Raw genomic sequence first — 12,772 nt, 5'->3', positions numbered from 1 at the left:
GGGGGGAGGGGAAGGGGGAGGAAAAGAAAAGGGGGGAGGGGAAGAGAAAAGGAGGGGGAGGGGGAAGAAAAGGAGGGAAGGGAAGAGGGGGAGGAAAAGAAAAGGGGGGAAAGGAAGAAAAGGGGGGAGGGGAAGAGAAGGGAAGGGGGAGGGGGGAGGAAGAGAGGAAGGGAGGGGAGGAAGAGTGAGAAAGAGAGGAAGTAGGGGAGAAGGAGAAGGGGAGGGGGAGGGTGGGAGAAGAGGGGGAGAGGGGGGAGAAGGAGAGGGAAAGATGGGGAAGTTAAGAGAGAGAGGTGTGGAGGGGGTAGAGAAAGGGAGAGAGGGGGAAGGAGGAGGAGAGGTGAGGAGGTGGGAGAGAGCAGGGGAGGGGGGAGAAGGGGGAGAGAGGGGAAAAGAGGGAGGGAGAGGGGAGGGAGGAGGCCCTTTCCAGGGTCGGAGGCAGCAGAGCTCCCTGCGGGCAAGCCCTGACCCAGAGCGTAGGGACACCGTGAGGACCCCCACGTAGGTGGCCCAGGACAGTGATGCCCCAGGTGCCACGATCCCTCCCGTGCCTGCCCCTCCCTCTCCCTCCAAGAGCCCCACTGCCTTCCTCCCACGGCCCAAACCAGAAACCCCAGGGCCACCGTGCGCCCTCCTTCCCCTTCTCATCGTCACCTACAACCACTTCAGGGGCCCAGGGGCCCAGGGGACCCCTGCACGCCCTCCACTGCCCGCCCCAGGGGAGGCCCCAGGACCTCCCAGCCTTGCCGGCGGCCTCCTCCGCACCCCGGCCAGGTCTCCAACGCTCCCCGCAGCTTCCAGAGCCAGGCCCTCTCAGCCTCCACCCCTGACCCCCTGCCCCCTGCTCTGCTCCCAGCTGCATGCATGTGCCCCCTCCCCGGGGGCCTGCCCACATGCCCTCCCCGGCCCGGCTCCCCACCCCTGCTGCCAGAGGCCCTCCCTCCACACATTCGGCACCCGACACCATCCACTGCTCTCACACCCAGGTCCCCACGGCCCATGCCCCCCGGGGCGGAGATCCCCAGCCATTCCTGCTCAAGGAACGAATGAAGCAGCAGCCAGGCAGCCAGCCCATTTCAGACCGTGGGCCAGAGGCCCCAGCTCCCCCTCTACTATCCCACTGAAAGACCCCAAACGCGCTGAAACAAGATCCTCTCTGCCCGGAACTCCCACCGGCTGGGTTGTAACGTGACGCGTCAGAAACCGAGCCCAGGTCTGCGTCCGCTTTAAAAGACTCCGTGCTCGTGACCCGCCACCCTTTCTGTCGGGAGCGCATCTGGCCAGGACCGAGCCCCGGAGACACAGCCCCACCGTCCCCCCACCCACCCACCCACCCACCGCCCCGAGCCCCAGGAGGGCCAGCGCACCTCCGGCAGGTGGTGGCTGAGGCAGAAACGGCGGCCACAGTGCAGGCAGAGCTGACCCAGGGTCGCGACGCTGGCTGTGCACTTAGCAAGGCCGCAGGTGTTATCGGCCTTCACGGCGGCCGAGACCAGGGCGTCGAAGTCCTCCTCACCGGGCAAGTCTATGGCCACGTGTCCTAGGGGAAGAAAAGCGTCACTCACGCGGGGGAAGGACACAGAAGCAGGACGAGAACTCCCCCGCTGGACCCACCTTCACCCCCACGGAGCCGCTCTGCCCAGCTTCCTGCCTTCGGGCTCAGTGAACAGGCCATGACCCTCCGTCCAGCCCGGCGTCCGTCCAGCCCGGGGTGGCCCTTCCTCAGCGAGCTAGTAACCGTCACTGCCAGGAGGTGCGAGCGCCGTGCCGACTCCCCGGAAGGCGTGGCAGCCCAGGGAGAGCGCCTCCGAAAAGCACAGCCTCTTTCGCTGAGCGCACACTTAAAGACAAGAACGCGCCTCATGCCATCGACTGCACAACCGAAGCCCAATGGACGCTGCCGTACCCGGGACGGCCAGGTGAACCACGGCGCAGTCACGGGCCCCAGCGCCAGGGGGCCGTAAGCTTCCTGACCAGGTGCGCACAAGTCCTGGAAAGTTCCTGCGGAACGCTCACGAGTGGAAGAGAACACGAGGTCACACGCACCCGTAACTCTGTGGGACACACGCCCCCACCACAAACGCACACGCAGAGACAGACACGCAGGGAACACGGCGGGGGGGCACCACCGGGTGGCTCTCGTCAGTTATGTGGCTGACGGGCACAGACAAGGCGAGGCGGCGTGCCGTTTCCCCGAGCAGATTCTCTACAAGAGGCGCACCGCGGGGCCAGGTACGCGGGCCAGGTCAGCCTCAGAGGGGACGGCGGGGGGGCAGCCGGTACACCACAGGGCCTCCCAGTGCCCCCGCTGCAGCCACTGCCACCCTTCCGGGCAGGGCCACCTGCGAAGGGGGACGTGCCCCTCCCCTGTCCCCCCACACGGGCCGTGATAGAAGGCGAGCTCTACGGAGGGCAAGGCGGGCCAGATGTGCTGATGCCCCAGGAGCAGCACCAGGGGAGCTCGGAGAAGGCCCGAGAAGGTGCTGGCTGCTCACTGGCAACCTCGGGAAAGGGACACGCTGCAGGGACCAGGCAGACGGTGTTCAGGCCCCAACCGGAAAATGAGATCTCATCAACAGAGCACTGACCGCTTCTCCCGCGGGCCTGAGCACCTGTCATTCCCCCAGCCCTCCAGAGGGACAGGCAGCCCTTGATCACTCAGTGGCACCCTTCCCCGCGGGGGCCCCCAGCCATGGCCCGAGGGGCCCGCTCAGACTGGCCTCTGCTTCTCAGCTGCTGGGACCTCAGCACAGCCTCTGGGGACCTGTCCTGCTGGGTCACGCTCTGACCTGAGCGGCAAGGCGAAATCGGGAGGCGGCTTGAAGAAACGCTCCAAAACTAAGCGGTGCTACCGTCCCCTACGTGGGGCAAAGTCTCCCCAGGACGCTCCGTCCTCAACTGACCACCCCACACACCTTCTCCCAGGTCCTCCTGTCATCTCGTCCCAGCATCTGCCCTGCACGGCACTCAGCACCTTCTTGGTGTGGTTTAAAGAGGCACCTGACATTTCCATCCTCTGCCAGAACACCCATTCCTGGGCAGCAGGGCTGACCTCGCTCCCCAGCACACGGCCGGGCACCTAGAGGCCGCTAAGTCCCCCAGAACGACATCGGCTGCACCCCCGCTCTGTGGTGCTTTCACAGACCAGGAATCACGCTCGTGATTCCCACGCGGCTTTGCTCCCAGGAATTCAGTGAAAGAAGGAAACGCTCCGTGGCCCTGCTCAGAGGACAACAGCAGGAGTACGACTTTACCCAGAGTCTGCAGGAAATCCACGTCATGCCCGTGGATGCCCCACCACTGCGCGGGACGGGGGCAGAGCAAACAGCCCCACGGGGCAGCGCAGGATGCAGGCGGCCCCTTTCCTGGGACAGGGACCCGGGACGGTGGACGTGCGAGCTGGGCTGTGAGTGAACGAGGCTGCCGCCCGCACGGGGGTCCGTAACTGCCCGAGGGCTCCTGCTTGCCGTCCTCGTCCCCTACTCCTGGCTCTTGCACCCCGTCGGCTGCCTACCTGCCAAGCCCCACCTGAGGAGCCGGGGGGCAGAGGTCACTGTGGCCAATCGCCGCCCTCGGGGAGCTCACACCTAACTGATTAAAAACAAGGCGCGGGATGCGGAATCAGGGCCGTGGCACCAAGAGGAAGTCCCAATTCTGGGGGAGGGGGTGGGGGATTTCAAACGGGGCAAATGCCCCCGTTAAGGGGACACCAAGCTTGTGTTCTCCTCGGGTAAACTCGCTTACCTTTTGCTTCTTTTTTCTTTTTCTTCTCCGGTAACTTGCGCGGCCCTGAGCGCGAGGCCTGCTGCCCCTGCTCGGCCTGTGGCTCCCGCCGGCTCTTCTCCCTCTGCAGCCTTTCCAGGTGCAGAGCCTTCAGATCCAGGGGGTCCCGGGCGCTCTGCTCCCCGGGAGGGGGCTCCGCCTCCGTGGGGCCGGGGGCCGTGGGGCCGCCCGCTGGAGGCAGCGGGGCAGGCGGGGCCCTCTTGCTCACGGTTATGAACCTCTTCTTCCCTTCGCCGGTGCTGTCGTGCCTCAGCCCGTGCTCCTCCGCTATCTGGTGGATCCACATCCTGTCGTGTGAGTTCAGGGACGCGGGAAACTCCAGCCGCGTGTTCCCACTCGCCACAAACTCCGCTATCTCGGCCCTGAAGCGGTCCGCGCGGTCTCTGCCGTCCGCGGCCTCCGGGCAGAGGCCGCCTCCGTTGAGGCTGGGCTGAGAACCGGCCTCAGGGCCCGAGGGCTTCCCGCCAGGCGTCTTCCGCTGCAGCACGGCGGCCGCCCGGGCCTCCCGGACCCCCTCCCGCGGCCGGCTTCCAGGAGGCTTCCCGGCAGCCGCGGCAGGGCCCCGGGGCCTCGCACCAGCTTGGCCGTGGCCCTGGGAACTCTCGTGGGAGTAGTTTTCGGGGACGATGTCATCGAGATACTCAAAGGCCGTGCGCACCTCGCCGTGCTCCGTGAAGTGATCCACCAGGGTCTTCAGAAAGGCGTGGTTGTTAACGGTGCGCGAATCGCACACGACCGCCACGTGGCGCCGAGCGCGGGTGACCGCCACGTTGATCCGCCGGTCCTCGGCGAGGAAACCCACTTCGCCTGCGAACGAGGCAGGAGTGAGCGGCCGAGCAGACCCGAGACTGAGGAACAGGAAATCAGCGCTTCTGCCCACCGCGGGGATCAGCCGACACCCCCTCCGGCGACCGCCGGGACATCATGCCTGCGCAGACTCCCCGCTGCCCGACCCCGGCTTCCCAAGTCTGGCTCCACGGCACCCGGTCCGGGTGTGGGACCCCCAAACCGTCGGTCACTTCCAAGTACGGGCTCCTCCCTCCGCCCAGCCCAGGGGGTGGCTGCAGCAGAGACCCGGGAAAGCGAGGGGGATGCTCCAGTAGCTTCTCCCCCGTCCCCGACCCCCGTCTACCCCACCTCTCTTGTCTGCCTTCGACCTTCCACTGAAAGCGCCTTACGAAGCCCACACAAGCCCTTTCAGGGTCCCACACGCCCTCCACACGGAGGACCCACAAGCCCCAGTGGCGGAAACACCAGGCCCTGAGGCCAACTGCACCTCGAGGCCAAAAGCCAGGCTCTGTGCCTCAGCCCCGCCGCCCGCCCCCGGGGCAGGATGCCAGGTGGTCCAAGCACGCCCGCACCTGCACGCTGCTCAGCCTCCAGCTCTGCCCCCCCCAACCCACCCCCGCAACACCTAGCTCACAGGCAGCCCCTCGGGATCCTCCCAGCCCCGGCGGCTCCGGTCAGGGCCTCACTGCACCCCACGCCTGCCTGCTCTCTCGCCCGCCTCTCGCCCGATGCTGAGCTCACGGAGGCCACACTCGCACCGCCCTGCACAGCCCGGAGCAGAAATCTGGTACGCACCCCCCAGATGACCCGCCTCTGTGCTTCCCCAGAGGAGTCTGCTGAGCCCCGCGTACCTTTCCTATTGGATCTGACGAAGGACAGGACCACAGCCTCCTTCTCTCGGCCTTGGAAGCCATCGACCGACTTAATTTCAAGCTCGGGGTGCCTGTGAGCGAGGCTCTGCCTGAGCAGGTCCACCTGGAACAGCAAGCAAGGCCGCGTCCCCATCGCAGCTCAGGCCAGGGCGGCCCCGACACTCCGCCCTTGGACTCCGCCGAGGGCCTCAGCCTGCAGAACCAAAACCACTGCACGGAAGCCCGGCAGAGCCCCGGAGCCGCTGTCCGACAGGTGTCCGTGAACGCACAAGGCAGCACGTGAACAGGTCGGACGTGACCCAGGCCCCAGCACTGACATCACACCAGCTCTTCTGGCTCACGACAGCCACCTGCCTCAGACGCCCCTTGGTGTGGTGTCCACACGCCGGGAAGGGGTGGCAGCCCGCCCACGGACCCCACAACACCCTGCCGTGGCCACATCTTTCCCACCAAAGAAGACGGGCTTTGCTGATAAGCCCACAGGCGCCAAGAGAGAACACGTGAGCAGAAAAGAAAGGAGTGAGCATGGGTCGTTCTGCCGGCCCACCCCCACCCCTCCTCCAGGCGGCACCCCGATCTTCCTGTCCGCCCACGCTCGTCCCAGGAAGCACAGCCAGCGCCCCCGCCCAGAGGTGGGCAAGGACCCCGCACCAGCCACGGCAACCAGCTCAGGGATGGGGACCCGAGCCCGACGCAGAAGATCCAACGCGGAGACCCTGTGGGAGATGCCGTGGAGGGTCAGGCGGTCCCCGGGGCCGCCCCGTAAGGACAGCGCCCCCGGACAGGGCTACCGGGAAGCTGGCCAGAAAACAAAGCCAACAAAGGGTGACATCAGGACGGGGCAGACACGTTAGAGCAAGTAAAACGGACAGACGGACAGACAGACAGAGGCTCTTGCTGAGGTCACGTGAGCCCCGGATCCGGTCGTGAGATGGTCTCACGTGAATCCCGCCTTTCCCGTCAGCCGCAGCCCGCGGACACCGGCAGAGGGGGCCCTCTCGCACCTGGAGGTTGTACGGTGTGATGACGGCAATGTCGCTCGCTCGGACGCCAGCCTCCACCAAGGCCTGGACGTGCAGGCTGACGAGACGCACCTCGCCTGGGGAGCAAGCAGGCCGCGGGTCCAGGTCACGCCCTCGTGGGTGCCGGTTTCTTCAGGACTCTGCTCGCCCCAGCCAGTGGACCCAGCGTCGTCCTGGGGCACTGCCGGGTCGCAGGCCGGCCGGCTGAAGCCAGCAAGGATGCGGGCCCCGCGGCGTTGGGTGCAAGCCGGCGGGCTGGGACCTCGGGGGAGCAGGGACCACCCCGTTCACCCTCCCGGGCGGCTCCTTCGCCGAAGCAGTGCCACCCGCTGAGAAGGGCACCGCGCACTCCCGTCCGGCTGGAACCCCGCAGCTCACCGGGGGACCCCCCCCCTCCCCACTAAGGTCCACAATCACAGGCCCTCTGCTCTCCACACAGAGGAGCTCAGGGTCCGTCCAAACCCAAAGGCTGGCCCTGCCCAAGCAGGCTCACCAGGGTTCCCCTTAGACTGGTCGTCCTCCTCTTCGAGTTCAAAGAGCCCGCAGCCGGCCGTGTCCACGAGCAGCAGGGGGATGCCCGTCTCCTCCGTGGCGGCCACCCCGGGGAGGTCCCTGCACCGCGGGCGGACGCTGAACACGTGAGGCCAGGGCAACGAAGCAGAGCCGGGGCCCTCCCGACAGGACTGACGCTTCCCTTCGCCCCGTCTGGCGCGGGCCCTTCCCTCCGGAGGACGAGGAGCCCCGGGAGCCCCGGAGACCGCACGCCCCGACGGAGCTCCCCAGGGCCAGGCCCCTCCCCCCTCCCGGAGAGCAGCCTCGGGGGTGACTCTGAAGTCTTCACGGCGCGTGGTTCGGGGGACACAGGGGACTCCGGGGCACGAGGACCCGGCAGGGCGGGCCGGGGAGGGCACGACGGGTCACTCACCGCAGGAGGTGGCCCGCCACGGAAGGGTGGGCCGTGAGCCGCCCGTGGTACAGGGCCTCGGAGGCCCACTGCATGATGGCCCGGTGCATGCGGTACTGCACCGTCAGCGTCCGCACCACGCTCGCGCCCTGCTCCGCCGCCAGGCGCTCCATCAGGCTGCGCGCCAGGCCCGCCGCCGCGGCCCTGCCCCGAGAGAGGAACCGGGAAGGGGCGCCTGGGTTCCCCCCGTCCCGCCTGACACCGGCCCCCAAACCTCGGGACCCGGCTCCGCCCAAGTTCCCGCCTGAAGTGAAGGGTGTGCTCGGCTGAACACCGGCCCCCAGAGAAGCCCGGGTCCGAGCCTGGGACCTGCGAATGTGTGGCCCTCCGAGCGCGAAGCTAAGGTGGGCCCGAGGCCGCCACGGGCTCCTCCTCAGAGGCTCAGGGCAGAGAAGACGGGACCGGAGGGCGGGAGTCGCTGCCGGCGGCTCCGCAGGGGCCCCCAGGGAAGGGGGCGGCCCCTCGTCCCCCGCAGCTTCCAGAAGGAACCCGTCCCTGCCAACGCTCGGATTTGAACCACCGAGGAAGCCTTCGGACTTTTGATCTCCAGAACCGCGGAACGACGAACCCACGCAAACCTACCTCGTCCGCGGCAACAGCGAGCTGTTACGGGTCAACTTTGCAACAGCCGATACCCTCGGCCGCAAGTAATCCGTTGCTAAGCACAGCCACAGCTGACGCGCACTGGGCGCTTCCTGTGTCCCAGGTGCCGCTCTGCACCCCTGCTACTTGTCAACCTAACGCCCACAAAACCTGAGGCAGGGGTCACCGCTGCGTTTGCCCCTTCCCTAGGAGGAGAGTGCGACCCAGAGAGGTTAAGGGAGCAGCTCAAGGCCGCCCAGCCAGCGATCTCTGGAGCCGCCGTCTTAACCACAGCTCTCGCCGCGTGGGTGACACTAAAGCCAGGGGACACTTACTCATTCTAGCTCGGGGGCCCTTCCCCGGAAGCTCGTAAGATCTCGCGCTTAACCTTTTGTAACAAAGGCGTCCACCGAAAACAACGCCAGAGAAACGAGTGAAGTGGTCACCGGTCCCAACGGCAAACACGGAAGCACCCAGCACGTGTCCCCCCTTGACACTTTGCCCCCTAGACACAAGAGGGTCCCTGCTCCCAAGGGCACAGCTCCAGACGTTCTCCCCACAACGGTCTGTGGAGGACAACGCTGTCTCTCAAGGACCCCCAGGGACCCCGGAACAGACCGCTCCTGTCCTGCAGTCTGCACGCTGACTCCCACCGCGGGGGCCGTTCCCCGGCCACGACCAACTTCCCAAACGCAGTCCCCGGTTGCCAGCCACACCGCGTGGATGGGACGCCCTCTCTCTCTGAGGGATCCTGACCTGACGCCCCCGCCCCCGCTCCGGGGGCCGCACCCCCCTCCGGCAAGGCTCCCCCCGACAGACGTGGTGCGGGCACATCCCCCACATCTCCGAGGGCTGCTGGACCTCAGAACAAGTAGGGAGCGTCCCGCGGTCAAGCGCGGCCCATCCACACTCACCCCGAAGGAGGGGCCGGGCTCAGGCAGCAGGGGGACAAGAAGAAAGCCCCCTGCGTGAAGGGAGAGCCCCGGCACCGGGCTCTGGGAGTCTCCTGTCCCCCCGCCTCAGGGGTGGCTGGAGCGGCCACAGTCCCGGGCGCACTTAGAGACGCACTTGGGTCAGAGATACCCACGTGCTGGCTGGGGTCCCGGCTGCACACGAGTTCCATTCCGGGTGGACCAGCCAGGGAACGGACAGAGAGACACGCGCCGCCGCCAGAGAGCGCTCAAGAACGCGCAGCTGTAACAAGGGACCCACAGGGGGTGGGGACACGCTGAGGCGGGGGGCGGGCAGGGACCCGCCGGCAGTGGGGACGCGCTGAGGCGGGGTGGTCACGGGAGCCCGCGAAGTGGGCTCATCTGAGAAAGTACTGAGTGGAGGGAGAGCATGGCCACCCAGGGTCCGGGAAGGAGCCGTCCAGACGGGGACAGCAAGGACAGAGGCCGGTGTGGCCGAAGCAGTGCGGGAGAGGTGGCAAGACCAGTGCAGCTCGGCAACGGCAGGGACTGCTGTGTCTCTACAGAGACCCCCCTGTGGCCCAGGTCAAAGGACACGCCTACAGGTCAGGACTGGAAGAACCCGTGCCAGGCCGTGCGCCAACGAACCCGGAGGCCAGCCGGCCTGCCCACAGGGGCGCCTCCCTCGGCTCAGGAAGGCTCGCCTGGCGGGAACGGGCACATCGGCCTGCCGGCCTCGCCACAGAAGCTCCGTGCCACCAGCACGACCGGCCACGGCGCCGGGGTCTGACGCTACAGACAGGCGTGTGGTGGCCACGACCCCCGACCTCAGGAGCACACGGTGGGATCGCCTGACCTCTAAACAAGTTCGCGCAATAAAACGGGTGCTAGGGCTTGGGGCGCCTGGGTGGCTCAGTGGGTTAAGCGTCCAACTTCGGCTCAGGTCATCATCTCCCAGCTCATGAGTTCGAGCCCCACGTCAGGCTCTGTGCTGACGGCTCAGAGCCTGGAGCCGGCTTCGGATTCGAAGTCTCCCTCTCTCTCTGCCCCTCCCCTGCTCACTCACGCACGCACTCTCTTTCTCAAAAATAAACACTAAAAACATAAATGGGCGCGAGGGGCTGTCGTCAGGAACGTGCAGGAGGGCACGTCAGGGCCACTGCGCCCAAGGAGAGACGGAAGGGGTGGCAGGTGAGGGCCGAGGAGCACCGCGGGCAGGGGACTTACTTGGGGGACACGATGGTGGGCGGCAGCTGTTTGTGATCTCCGGCCAGGATGCACTTCCCGGCCTTTAGCAGGGGGATCCAGCAGCTGGCTTCGAGGGCCTGGGCGCACTCGTCGATGACCACCACGTCAAAGTGGCCGTCGGGCAGCAGCTTCAGAGGGCCGTCGGGAGAGGCGCCTGGTGGAAATCGGAACCGTGAGCCTTCACAGAAGGTGCCAGAGGCCGCACCCACGCCGGACGAGGCCGCGACAGGCCGGGGGTTTCAGAACCCAGCCTGGCATGAAGACTGTGTAAGAAGGACTGGGCGTCTTAGAATAAAAACGGGGAAGGTCACGAGAAACCTCCCGTTCCAGCCCACCTGCGTCTAAGTGTGAGCAGCGGGCCCCTGGCCAAGGGCCACTCCCACAGTCCAATCACCAGAATCGATCTCCCCCTTGGGTCTGGGCCCAAGTCCCCGGAAGGGCGTCTCTTTTCTAAGTATTATTTCTGTATCGTTTTCTGAATTCCGAGCTTAATTAATTCCCCTCTCTGCTGCTCTCCCAGACGTACTGAACAGTTAACTGAACGCCCATCCAGGGGGAAGCCTCCGTGTGTCTGACGGCACAAAAGCACAGCCCCGGCTCCTCCTCGGAACAGCAGTGCCGTGGCAAGAGCTCACGTGTGAGGATGACCTGGGCCCCGCGCCAACCCCCACAGACAGCAGTGAGCCCGGGCAGGGCCCCCAACCCTGAACCTCTCTCATCTACAAACGTGGGCACCACCTGTATCGCACAGGACGGCTCCGAGACCAGACGCTCAACCAGCTGAGCCACCCAGTGGCTACTAAACCAACCAAACCCTGTGTTAGTTAGGGTTCTCCACAGAAACACAGAAGCAGAAGCAGGCTCCAGGCTCTGAGCTGTCAGCCCAGAGCCCGACATGGGGCTTGAACCCATGAACCGTAAGATCACGACCTGAGCTGAAGTCAGACACTCAACCCACCACCAAACACGACCTATAGGGTATTATTATACGTATACCTCAATATAACATAGCGATTTTTTGTAAGGAATTTCCTCCTGCAGTCATGGAGACCGACAAGTGCTCGGGGCTCGAACTCACCTACCGCGAGATCATGACCTGAGCGGAAGTCAGACGCTTAACCGACTGACTGAGCCACCCAGGTGCCCCTGGAGGCACTTGACTCTACGGTACTTGCTGGAAGGCTGGTTCGGGCCTGCACAGCCCGGACGCCCCCGCTAATCACTGTCCTGACAAAGTGTCAAATTACCGACACCAGGAAGGAAAGAAGTGAGGTCGCCCGAGATGCTACACTGTCAAAGAAGGGGAAAGAGTGAACGCTAGACCTACAAATGCAATCACGTAGACTCAACGAACAGATTCCTTGGAAGACGCCAGCTGGCTCCGTGAGAGGGAGCGTGAGTGCCCCGTACCTATTTGAGAAACCTCCTTACAGGAAGACCGCAGGCCCGAAGGCTTCCCTGGGAACCCTACCCGACACCGATGGACGGTTCTATGCAAACCTGCCCCCCGCAGCCCGTGGGAGGGACCGCGCCTCCGTCGAGGGGGGCCCCCGAGAGCAGGGCGCACGGCCCCCTCACCTGTGTTCGTTGCCAGCACCACGGCTGCCGACCTGAGGCTCTCCAGCATGGCGGCCTCCTCCCTCTCCTTCAGCTCTTTCCGCAACAGCTTGATTTCGTTCCAGAAACTACTCTTCTCTCTCTTATCCTGGGTCTGCCTGTTCTTCAACTACAAAGGAAAGCCAAGAAAACGTAAGTATTTGGACATGACTTTGCACCTGCTTAGCTCTTTCTCGCTCCCAAAGCGCTTCTGTTTACAACCAGCGGGTCCACCGCATGAAGTTCCTTGAGGGGCACTGAGATGTCAAAAACCTTTCTTGACGGAGCAAACAGATACACGCAGGTGACCGAGCACCTGACGCCCTCTGTGGCCTTACAGCTGCTGTCACCTGCACCGGCAGAGGCAGAGAGACAAAGGCCAGGTCCTCGAAGCAGACGGTGTCTTGAACTGTAAGCTCACACAAAACCGGAAATTGGGCCCTGCCCGACCCTGCACGGAATTGCCGCACACGCCCGCGCAACAAAGAGCACCTGCCAGCCCAGGATTTGGGTTTTCGCTGCTTACAGAGGAGAGGCTTCACGCCAGTTTCCACTCCACATCTGCCAAGGGAGTAACAGGTCTTCCCGGGCCCATAAAATGCTTAGCTAAGCCCCAACTTCCTGCAATACTAAAAAAGACATCCTTCCTTATCTGTGGTTTCTGCTTTGGAGCACAGGGTTTCCAGGGCTGGCGGAGGGGTTTTACTGCGCCTCCCTGACGGAGAAGAAGATCCCGAAAGCACTGATTAAACAGGAACAAGAAGTGAAATCATCCGCATTTGCAACGGAGGAAATACCATCGCTGCACATTCCCACACCACCGGTACCCTTGAATGACATATTTTCAACTCGTCCCCACCTCTGCTGGGCCCACGCTGGCATCCCGTGCGCCATCCCGCTATCTCGCAGGCCCGCAGGAAGGCTGACTCACAGCTCTGTGGGGCGGGGACACGGAGGAGGCCACGCCAACGTGAGGCCATGAGGCCAGCTGACAGTGAGCAAACC

The 12,772-nt window shown here is 65.0% G+C and overlaps 1 protein-coding gene across 6 annotated transcripts in view; it reads right to left on the bottom strand.

Moving 5' to 3' along the window:
* The window catches only part of IGHMBP2 (immunoglobulin mu DNA binding protein 2), a 97,551-nt gene that overhangs the window by 73,145 nt on the left and 11,634 nt on the right, over window positions 1-12,772 (bottom strand). For 4 of the 6 annotated variants that reach the window (XM_045486202.1, XM_045486201.1, XM_045486205.1 and 1 more), the window contains 8 exons: window positions 11,750-11,897; window positions 10,151-10,325; window positions 7,392-7,574; window positions 6,960-7,078; window positions 6,449-6,543; window positions 5,424-5,547; window positions 3,745-4,590; window positions 1,368-1,540 (listed from right to left, as the gene is read on the bottom strand). In XM_045486202.1, the coding sequence (XP_045342158.1) occupies window positions 1,368-1,540; window positions 3,745-4,590; window positions 5,424-5,547; window positions 6,449-6,543; window positions 6,960-7,078; window positions 7,392-7,574; window positions 10,151-10,325; window positions 11,750-11,897 (1,863 nt within the window). Of the gene's footprint in view, window positions 1-1,367; window positions 1,541-3,535; window positions 3,592-3,744; window positions 4,591-5,423; window positions 5,548-6,448; window positions 6,544-6,959; window positions 7,079-7,391; window positions 7,575-10,150; window positions 10,326-11,749; window positions 11,898-12,772 lie in introns of those variants that run through there. The other 2 variants (XM_045486203.1, XM_045486204.1) reach the window with 2 other exon arrangements.

The sequence above is a fragment of the Leopardus geoffroyi genome, chromosome D1 (genome assembly GCF_018350155.1).
Source record: "Leopardus geoffroyi isolate Oge1 chromosome D1, O.geoffroyi_Oge1_pat1.0, whole genome shotgun sequence".
Classification (NCBI taxonomy): domain Eukaryota; kingdom Metazoa; phylum Chordata; class Mammalia; order Carnivora; family Felidae; genus Leopardus; species Leopardus geoffroyi.
This window is presented reverse-complemented; position numbering and strand designations above follow the sequence as displayed.